The sequence below is a fragment of the Suricata suricatta genome, chromosome 5 (assembly GCF_006229205.1).
Source record: "Suricata suricatta isolate VVHF042 chromosome 5, meerkat_22Aug2017_6uvM2_HiC, whole genome shotgun sequence".
Taxonomy (NCBI): Eukaryota; Metazoa; Chordata; class Mammalia; order Carnivora; family Herpestidae; genus Suricata; species Suricata suricatta.
The window spans coordinates 70,971,663-70,982,748 of record NC_043704.1 but is presented as its reverse complement, the minus strand read 5'-3'; the positions used below and the strand labels follow the sequence as shown (position 1 = coordinate 70,982,748).

The window sequence follows — 11,086 nt, the reverse complement described above, 5'->3', positions numbered from 1 at the left end:
TTTTTTTTTCCTTCTGAAAGAATATAGAACGGTATTTTCCAGCATTAAAAAGGAAAGCCAATCTTCTGAGACAAAATGAAGTACAGAGAAAAGCAGTTGCAGTTCTTAAGAGAACTAACCAGCTAAATAGAAAGTAAGTACTCAAATATGATATGCTATGTTATCCTGAGTAAATAAAGGTAGACTTCTTGCACTAAGAGACCAAATGAATGGATTTGTAGTGGTCATTTTCAAGACAGGTATTAGGGATATCTATCTACATGGAAGCATTCAGTAGTGGGTTTCTTATTTTTGAGACCCAGTATTATTGATGATTTTAACAGATTGTAAACTTAAAAAAAAGCATTACACTGCTTCTTTACCTCTATTTACATATAGAATAAAATTATAAAAGGTGATTAGGTAAAAATACTTCCACCAGAATTATTCAAAGTTGGGAATTCTGAAAGCTAAAATTGTTATTCAGTCTCAGTGATTCTTAATAGAACAATGTATTTGTGGAAAAAGCAAATTATAAAGAATTCTGTGTGAATGCTTTTTAAACTGAAAATATTAATTTTTTTATGTTATCTCTTCACCCAACATGGGGGCTCACACTCAAGACCCCATGATAAGAGTCGCATGCTTTACCTATGAGCCAGTCAGGCACCCCATAGCTGAGTTTATATTAAATTGAAGGCATAACAGAAACTCAAAAATTATGACCTATTGTTATGGCATTCTGTTTTCTGTAAGAACAAAATGGCAAAAAGGAAGTTGATAAACTGGTAAGTTTCTATATTATTTTAGTTTTGAGTACCGCTTATTCATCTTTTATAGAGGACAATTCAAAAGAAAAACTCTGAAATGAAGTTTTTGTATAAATGGGATGGCTGGAATTGCAGTTTTATTTAACTGTCATCCCTCTTTTCTTTTGGAAATCTGGTATAGTACGTTTTGGGAAATGGGAAATCAGCAAATAAGAACTTGTCCATTACATTAATGACCCGTCTTAGTTAAGCTAGCCAGGAAATTTTGCATTTGCATCTAAGACTGGAGGTAAGATTAGGCAATCTGTTAAGTATTTATAAAAAATAAATAACTAGATAAATATAAAAGTTTGTTTCCTCATATTTTACTTAACTTCGTATAGAAATTGGAAAGGAATTGGTGAAAGTCAAGTCAAACATAATTGAGAGTACTTTGCTCTATGTGAAAGAATAAGCAGTGGAAGATTTTAAGTTTCTCTGTGATTCATAGTAACATATAAAGGTTTCTGAGTAAAGATGGAAGAGAAAACCATAGATGTTATTTTTCAAGATTTTTCTCTTTACTTTTGGTTTTCAGTAGTTTGATTATGATGTGCCTAGGTACAATTTTCTTTTTACTTATCCTATAAATAAATCTGTATATGTGTTTTTCATCAAATTTAGAAAATAGCATTAAAATTGTTAATATTAATGTCTTCTGAAGAAATCTGTGTTAGACTATTAGTGCAATATTTAGAAGATAAATCAGAATTAACTAGGTTATGTAGTAACAGAGATATTTGTAAATTTAATCACAATAGTTTTGTGTAAATAAGGAAATAATTCAGTCTTAACGTTTAATATACTTCAAATGTCTAGCCTACAAATTTAACTATTTTTTCTTATTTTTTCTTAGGATGTTTGAAAGTTGTTAAATGGCTGAGACTATTCATGATATATGTGTTTTGTTGTAGAAATAACATTCCAGCCAATTTTAGCAGGAGTGGAAATAAATTAAGTCATCAGAAAGATACTCGTCAGGCAACTTTTCTTTTCAGAAGAGGCCTAAAGGTATAAAAAACCCTTCCTGGTGGTTGTTTTTGCTCAAAGGATCTTGAACAGCTACCTCTAGTGGTAATCCTCAGGTCATAGGCAAAGCCAGCCCATGGTTGAAGTAGGGGTTGGGTTTGGGATATGGAGATTGTGATATTAGATTAGTTCTTTTTGTTATTTGTTTTTTTCTAATCTCCCTTTTGTTGTCATCAGTAGCAACATATTATGAGCTTAACATGTTATTTAGGAATATGTTTTACCACTTGCTCTGATAGAGGAACCCCAACAGAGGTATTGCCAGAATAGTCACATGCCTCTCTTTCATTCATACACACACCATACTGGGTTATAAAGGTAAAGAGAAGGGTTGCTTGTTAGATTCACATCCTCTGCTTTCTATAGGATCTGCTTTTTTTTTCCCTTCAGGTTCAGGCCCAGTTGAACACAGAACAACTGCTAGACGATGTAGTAGCAAAGAGAACTCGTCAGTAAGTTTGAATTTGTTTTTCAAGATGTCACTTCAAAACTCGCAGAATACTAGCAACCCCGATTACTGTGTGCCCCTGTCCAGAAGGAATTAAATGAGACCCAAAGTATATTAACTATTGAACCTGAAATAAATAAATCCTTTTTTCCCCCAAAAAGCCTTTTGTATTTTCACATGTCAGTGTTAATGAGTTTTAGCACCAAATACATCCTTTTATTTAAAAAAAAAAAAACAGAGTATTCCATTTTAATGAAACAGCTCTTTATTTTCTATAACTGCTTTTATATAAATGATTCTATTCAGAGAATAAATAGGGGCGCCTGGGTGGCTCAGTTGGTTAAGTGTCCGACTTCAGGTCATGATCTCATGGTTTGTTGGGTTTGAGCCCCGCGTCAGGCTCTGTGCTGACAGCTCAGAGCCTGGGGCCTGTTTTGGATTTAGTGTCTCCCTTTCTCTCTGCCCCTCCATGACTCGCACTCTATCTCTCTCTCTCAAAAATGAGTAAATGCTTTAAAAAATTTAAAAGTAAGTAAATAAACAGAAAACCCAGTAGAGCTTATAGAAAAACTTGTGAGGGGCGCCTGGGTGGCTCAGTCAGTTAAGTGGTCAATTTCAGCTCGGGTCATGATCTCATGGTTTGTGAGTTTGAGCCCCGCATCAGGTTCTGTGCTGACAGCTCAGAGCCTGGAGCCTGCTTCTGATTCTGTGTCTCTCTCTGACCCTACACTACTCACACTGTCTCTTTCTCTCAAAAATAAATAAATGTTAAAAAAAATTAAAAAAAAACTTGTGAAACCTTAAAAACAATAGGATATTTTTCTTTTTCACATATTTTTTTTCCTTACTCCATAAAAGTTTTTTAAAAATATTTGTTAGAATTGCACTTCTCACGTGTGAGTTGTAACATTCTACTTCCATCAATATGATCAGTTTTGAGATTAAACTATTTAAAACGATGGCTACTTTTTAGAAAACAGTGTATAAAATATGGTATTGGTCCAGATATGCTAGCTAAAATTGGGCATGATTTTGAGCAGAATGTAAGAAGAAAAGCTATTTGAACTTGATGTTGACAGTATTCTTTTGCACAGGAATTATGACATTGGAAACCACAAGGAAAGAAATGATAAACCATTTGCTTCTCCAGGGAACAATGTTTACATAACTTAACAATATAAATGCTATTTGTCTTGAACTTTGAGAATCTGTAGGAAACCCCCCCTCCCACAAAATCCTTAATTTGGTAACAATATACTGAAAATGTCAGATTTTGAGTAACATGAATATACAAGTAGAGCTGACAAAAAATGGGAGGTACAAAGTGGGAGAAGAGGTGAAAGGAAGGAATAGAGGTACCACTCTCCTTTCATACAAAGTTGAGAGGGAATGGTGTCAAGGATTGAAAGAAAGATTAAAGAGACTAAAAGATTTAGGGTGCCTGGGTGGCTCAGTTGGTTAAGTGTCAGACATAGGTCATGATCTCACAGTTTGTGAGTTCGAGCCCCGCGTCAGGCTGTCTGCTGATAGCTCAGAGTCTGGAGTCTGCTTCAGATTCTGCCTCCCTCTCTCTCTGCCCTTCCTCTGCGCACTCTCTATCTCTCAAAAATAAATGAACGTTAAAAAAAATTAAAAAGAGACTGAAAGATTTATATTTAAAGTTATAATGGAAGTAAAATTGTGATATAGCTATCAGAATGTTTCGGAGGTAGGGAAACTAGATTAGAGTGTGATGAGCTAAAACCTTATGATAGCAAAGTATTGTTATGTACACATTTTGAATAGTGAACTGGATGTAACTAGCAAGAGGTAAAAACAAGAAAGGTTAAAAGTGCTGCCATTGGGAAGCAGGAAAGTTCTGCCTCTGGGGATCAGAGGGGGCACAAAATACTAGAGACTGTTACTTTTAATTAGAAGCCTTTCTGTAATTTAATTTCTTTTATTGTATGTGTATTTGTTACACTGAAAAAATAAATTCAAGTGTCCAGTTCCTACACTCAGTATGCTGGTTAATTATATCGTGGTGGGGCTTAGTATTTTTTAAAAGCTAAGAACATGTTATGGTTACTTTAAAATGCATTTTTTATGTGGAATACACTATAGGATTTATAAACTTGCATTTTAATGAAGCTTTTGGTTTTTTGAAACTAGATGGCGGACTTCCACCACAAATGGAGGAATTTTGACTGTCTCCATTGACAATCCTGGAGCAGTGCAGTGCCCAGTGTAAGTTCTTTTTTATTGTCAGAAATTATAACCTCTCAGTATATAAGGTAATAGAAAAGCACTGGACTTCTCATGATGTCCAGTTAAGATAAATAGAGACAAAAATAAAAATAATATTTGGGGTACAAAGTGGAAATACTATAGGATAAAGTTACAGGTAAAGGCTCTCTTGATTCCTGGTTCCATAGCCCCAAAGTAGCCACTTTTAACAATTTCATATTTTTATTTTAAAATATTGGTGCATATATAAGAAATAACATATATATTTTTTATGTATAATAACAAATGAGGGAATGCTACACGTACTTGCAAGGTATCTCCTCCACCTCCTAATACCGTTTAGACATCTTTTAGGTACATACAGATCTACCTTCTTTTCAAAGGCTTCATAGTGTGTTCTTTTATCTGGATGACCTTAATTTAGTTAACCATTCCCTTACGTTGATTGCATTATAAACTTTCTAGGTTTTTGGAGTTTTCATTTTAATGAAATGAGTTCCAGTCATTTTAATAAATGAAATGAAAAAAACATAGGATGAGTCTCTTAAGACTTTAGAGGTTGCTTTATTTTAGTAGAAGATCAAGACTTGGAAGTCACCAATCATTCCAAATTATTGAAAACATTATAGTTGTACTTAAAGTATGCTGTGAGTGATTATAAATTTTAGTCTCTAGATGAGTCAGTCATCCAGGTACATTCGTACCACCTTGTCTGTGATTTCGCTTTCCATGGTTTCAGTTACCCAGTCAACCATGGTCTGAAAACAGATGGTCCTCCTTCTGACATATTGTCAGAAGGTCAGTAGGAGCCTAACACTACCTCACAATGCTTACATCATTCACCTCACTGTGTCTCATCATAAGTATTTTATCATCTCATATCATCACAAGAAGGATGAGTATAAGAACATACTTTGAGAGAGGATGGGAAAGAGACCACATTCACATAACTATTATTACAGTATATTTTTACAGTTGTTCTGTTTTACTATTATTGTTAACTAATAACTCATACTGTGCCTAATTAAAAAAAGTTTTTTTTAATGTTTTTAATTTATTTTTGAGAGAGAGAGACCATGCCAGCAGGGGAGGGTCAGAGAGAGAGGGAGACACAGAATCTGAAGCAGGCTCTAGGCTCTGAGCTAGCTGTCAGCACAGAGCCAGACATGGGGCTCAAACCCCTGAATCGTGAGATCATGACCTGAGCTGAAGCCGGACACGTAACCAACTGAGCCACCCAGGTGCCCCCTAATTTTTAAAAATTAAAATTTATAGGGGCGCCTGAGTGGCTAAGTCAGTTGCGCAGCTGACTTCGGCTCAGATCATGATCACACAGTTCATGAGTGAGTTCGAGCCCCATGTTGGGCTCTGTGGTGACTGCTCAGAGCCTGGATCCTGCTTCAGATTCTGTGTCTCCCTCTCTCTCCGCCCCTTCCCCACTCATACTTTGTCTCTCTCTCTCTCTCTCTCTCTCTCTCTCTCTCTGTGTCAAAAGTAAATAAACATCAAAAAAAATTAAACTTTATCATAGGTATATATATATAGGAAAAAACATATAGTATATGTAGGGTTCAGTACTATATGCTGTTTCAGGCATCCACTGGCAGGTGAGGGGGCAGTCTGGAACGTACACCCCATGGGTAAGGGGAGACTGTAGTACTTGTTTGAGAACACAAAATAGCCTAAATACATGGAACATGTGTGCAAGTCATGATATCTTATGTACCAAGTGAGTTATTTGTCTTCTTTTGATTAAACTTAATCTGATTTCATTTTAATACTTTTCTAATAGAACTCAGAAACCACGATTAACTCGTACTGCTGTACCCTCATTCTTGACAAAACGGGAGCAATCTGATGTAAAGAAAGTTCCTAAAGGTGTCCCCCTACAATTTGACATAAATAGTGTTGGAAAACAGGTAATTTTTTTTTCTATTTCTTTGTGCCATTCTTTGAGAATATTTTAATTAATAAAATGTGTAATGAATTAAATAGGGTGTCTTAAGTCTCCTCAACCTTAGGAAACCATTGAACAATCTACTTTGTTTCTATAGATAAACCTATTTTGGGTATTCATATGAATGGAAACATATATGATCTTTTGTGACTGGCTTCTTTCACTTAGCATAGTGTTTTTAAGGTTCATCTATAGTGTATCATCTTTTTATTTCTGTATCGTGTTCCATCAATGGATATAACTTACTCATTTGTCAGCTGATGGACCTTTGGGCTATTTCCATTCTTTGGTTATTGTGTATAAAGCTCCTCTGCACATTCATATACATGTTTTTTGGGTGAGTCTGTGTTTCCATTTTCCTGGGTAAATACCTACAGGTGGAATTGGTAGGTCATATTCATAACCGTATGTTTAACCTCTTGAGGACGTGCCAAACTTGTTTTCCGAAGTGGCTGCACTCTTTACAGTCCTTCCAGCATGTATAAAGAGTTCTAAATTCTCTACATCCTCATCTCCACTTGTTACTATCTGTCATATGATTGTAGCTATCCAAGTGCTTGTGAAGTGGTATATCTCTCTTTGGAGTGGATTTGACATTTTTATTATATTGACCTTGTGTCCTGTGATCTTGCTAAAATTCACTTAAGCACTTTTAGCAATTTTGTAGATTCCTTAAGATTTTCTGTGTAAACAATCATCTTTCTCCCTATCCCTTACCAATCCTTAAAACCTTTTCTTTTTCTTTGTTGTGATGGCTAGAACTTTCAGTACAATGTTGAACAGAAATGATGAGAACATGGCATGCTTTGTTCCCAAGCATGAGGAGAAAGCATTAAATGTTTCACCTTTGAGTATGATTTTTAGCAGCGGGCTTTTAGTAGATTCACAGGTTGAGGGAATTCCCTTTATTCATAATTTTCTGAGAGTTTTTATCATGAATGGATGTTAGACTTTTGTTAAATGCTTTTTTTTTTTTAAATATATCCATTGATGTAAGAATGTGTGGAATGGAAAATATGAAGTATGGATAGAAATTTGACCAAAATTGTTTTGCTTCTTTTTATTTTATTTTGTCATGGTTACTTTTCTTTAAGAAATGGTGAAATATAATTTGGGTGTGCTTTCTGCTCACCAAAAACCAGATTTTGATTTGAATTTAATTTGAATTTCTGTGGTAAACTCCTAGAAATCCAAAAACTTACAGAAATTCAAGAAAGTTTGTCTCAAATATTCACAACTGTCAGTAACTCCTGTGTTTTTCAGAGACATCACTAAAATTTGTGGTAGTGTTTGTAGAGCCTAAAAATAATTCAGATGGAGAAAATCTTGGATGTCTGACTTTGTGGGCATTATAGTAATGTGTTTTATATAGTACTGTAGGCATTTAGAATGGTTAGAAGATAGAGATTGTGAGTCAGACCACCTGGTTTAAATTCTGGAGCTGCAAGTAGGCAAGTTAACTAACCTCACTCAATTCACCTGATTTGTATGGTTTTTGTTAGAGTCAAATGAGTTCGAATGCATACATATTCAGGAAATGTTAGCTGTTGTTATTTTGAATTACCATTATGGTCACATTATTGTTCTAAACAAATATGGCTGATAGACAAGTTGTTAAATTTTTTGTTTTGTTTTGTTTTCTCTAGACAGGGATGACTTTGAATGAGCGATTTGGGATCTTGAAGGAACAAAGAGCCACTCTCACGTTCAACAAAGGAGGAAGCCGCTTTGTAACTGTGGGATAGATCCCATTTCAAAGGGACTTTTGAGTGATGACTCCATTTTAAAAGTTGAATTGCTTGAAGAATTTATCACAGAAATTCAAGAAACTTTATTTCAAAATATTCACAAGGCTAAATAACTCTTATTTTTATTTTTGAAGTTGTTTTTTTTTTTAACATGTGTAAATAATGCCCTGAAAGAATAACAGGGAATATACCTATCTGTTCTTAAGATTTCATGGTTGGCCCAGACAGAACAATTCTCTATGTGACTTCTTTGGTCCGTCATGCCGCAGAAAGAAGACAGAAAGATAGAAATTATTTTTATGATAGTGGTATTTAGGATCTTCATCATTTTCCCATTTTTTATTTGCCATGGTAAATCGTGGTCTTCAGAAATATTAGTAGGTCCCTTGGTTGCTGTCACCTATCCTTTAATAGTGTTGATGTAGTAAGTGCAGTTGACTTTTCTTCATTAGAGATACTAAAAAAAAAATCATTAGAATTCCAGTTTTGAGTTTTAAGATTTATGGGAATATCTAGAATTTGGTTCATTTGTCAGATGACCTTAGGTTAATTCTCCAGAGTTATAAATCTTTAATATTGAACTTTTAACAAGAAATGTGACTTTAGGCATTAGTCTCTTTAAAATGTTGATGTTTAAAGGCTATAAATGTGTGTTTACAAAATTATCTGATAGAGCCTTGGAGAAGGTCCAATGTAAAAACCTAACAGTTGTGTTTGATAAATGAAGAAAGCAGGAGAGGAAGTAGCAGGTTGAGGTGAAAAACTTAAAAACCCAGGACATAGGTGTACTGTGTGGATTTAGTGTAGGCTTGAACCTAGTGTTGGTGAAGAATTCTTCAAATGATATTTAGAAGAATTATAATTATCAAAATAGATTGAGTCCCTTAGATATTTTGATGATAAAATCAATAGCCATAAAGTCCTAGACTTCTTATTCAAAAGTTAAATTTTATAAGCTTTTTAAGCCTGTTAATTAAACAGTATAAAGCTTCAAAATAAAAAATATACTTGTATGTGTCACAAAGACAAAATGGTAATTGAGTTACATTGTAACCTTCATTTCCTTTATACCTTTCTTGTATAAAGTTCAGGCATTTATAGTGAGGGGTTTTTTTTTTTCCTTCCCACACTCTGGAGGAGTGGGAGGAATTAATCTGTTGTGCCAAGCTAGTGCTGAAAGTCTTCAGATGGTTATATAGTATAAGTTACAGTATAATGCCAAAATACAGCAAAATATTCCAACTACAAGTTCAATCATTTTGAAGTTTAACCTTTTGGTTTGCTATAATGTTGAAACCTCTAAGTAGGTGTTAGTTTCCCTAGAGTGTATTGGTGTTAATTTTCCTTGTAAAAACAGAACATTAAGTTATCACTCTTGCCTGCCTTGTATTGTATACTAGACTTCATTGTTTTCTCTCATGCTCCTTGGGTTACTTGGTTTATGCTAGCCACAGGAAAGTATCAACAGATTCATGCTTATACCAAAGAATTAAGTCTGATCCTTAATATCTGGTATTTTGCCAGTAAGTCTACTGATAAGGGATTATTGGAAGCCAGTCACACAATTTGAAAATAAGCTCTAGTCTCCTTAGGCCAAGGACTCCTTGCAAAACATTTTTGCAAGTACAAATGCTTAGATTTCACCCATGAACAGTACATTTTATTTTAGACTGGTTTAGAATTACTGGTAGCTTATTTTAAAGCAAAGGAAAAACAACTGAACACAAATTTGCTGTCTTTAGAACAGTTCTTGAAAATATGGTATAAAGAAGTTTTCGTTTTTTTATTTTAAATATTGTACAGAGCGTTACCGATGCCATTTTTCTTGAAAACCTTAAAAACTGCCCCAAATGTTGATGTTAATTGCATCAAACAACAAAATGTCTTTGGTATATTAAACTTTTGCTCTTCATGCATCTCTAATTTCATTTTCTTTATAAATATAAAACTTTGCCTTTGTTACAACCAAATTAAAATTCTTGAGTGCTAACATGTGTATAAACAAAAGAATATGCTTTGTTGGAGGAAAGTTTCCTTTCTTGGAATATGGTTGTAGTCATCCTTTTTTCAGATCTTAAATTTTTTTAAAACCGGATATGACTTAAAATTTCCTTTGCATCAAGGTGTATGCAAAACATTGATGCAATGCATCACAAAATGAGAGTTTATATTTAAAGAGGAGATGCTTTACACTGTACTTTTTGGTGTTTTTTGGAAAAGTTACAAATTTAGATCTATTCTGAAGCTGTTCATTTTTAACAAATAAAATGTTACAGGTCTCACATTTATTCTTAGCTATAAAGATTGAGTTGTGGTTTTTAGATTGACCTACGTTAAGAACTTTGTAGTAATTATGATTTTTAGGGTTTGAAAAACTAACAAATTAAATTGGCAAATCAGTCTAGATTCATATTCTGACTACCTTTTGATCATTTCATTCATGAGCTCCAACCAAGAATCAAGTAGCCAGCAGGACTTAAAAGACTCAAATTTACTTAGAGTGCAGAATTTCAAGCTAGATGAGCCTTTCAAGATCATCTATTTCAACTCCTTTTTATGTTTTAGTTAGAGGCTCAGCTTTTCAAGACTTGTATGTGGCAATGTCACTTTTTGAATCCAGGTCTTTTAATTCTCAGTTTAATTTAATTCCCATAATAACCTGCTTCTGTGAATTAAACATCCACAGAGAGTTAGTGGAATGATGTTTGGCTTGTCAGATATCTAAGAAGTGCTAATAGCAATGCTTTGGCATTTGTAATTTGTAGGATGGCAAGTAAATCTACTCTACCTGTGATAATTATTGAGACTTCATTACTTTTGTATTCAAGATACATAGACCTCTTAGAAAAGGCCAGTGTTCCTAATTGGACATTATGTATTTTTTTTCTAA

At 34.1% G+C, this 11,086-nt stretch overlaps 1 protein-coding gene across 1 annotated transcript in view; it reads left to right on the top strand.

Moving 5' to 3' along the window:
* FYTTD1 (forty-two-three domain containing 1) overlaps positions 1-10,490 on the top strand; it is a 31,127-nt gene extending 20,637 nt beyond the window's left edge. The window contains exons 4-9 of the mRNA XM_029939491.1: positions 21-133; positions 1,703-1,799; positions 2,208-2,269; positions 4,417-4,491; positions 6,284-6,410; positions 8,095-10,490. Coding sequence (XP_029795351.1) covers positions 21-133; positions 1,703-1,799; positions 2,208-2,269; positions 4,417-4,491; positions 6,284-6,410; positions 8,095-8,193 — 573 coding nt within the window. The 3' untranslated portion in view covers positions 8,194-10,490. The remainder of the gene's footprint in view (positions 1-20; positions 134-1,702; positions 1,800-2,207; positions 2,270-4,416; positions 4,492-6,283; positions 6,411-8,094) is intronic.
* Positions 10,491-11,086: the final 596 nt, after the last annotated feature.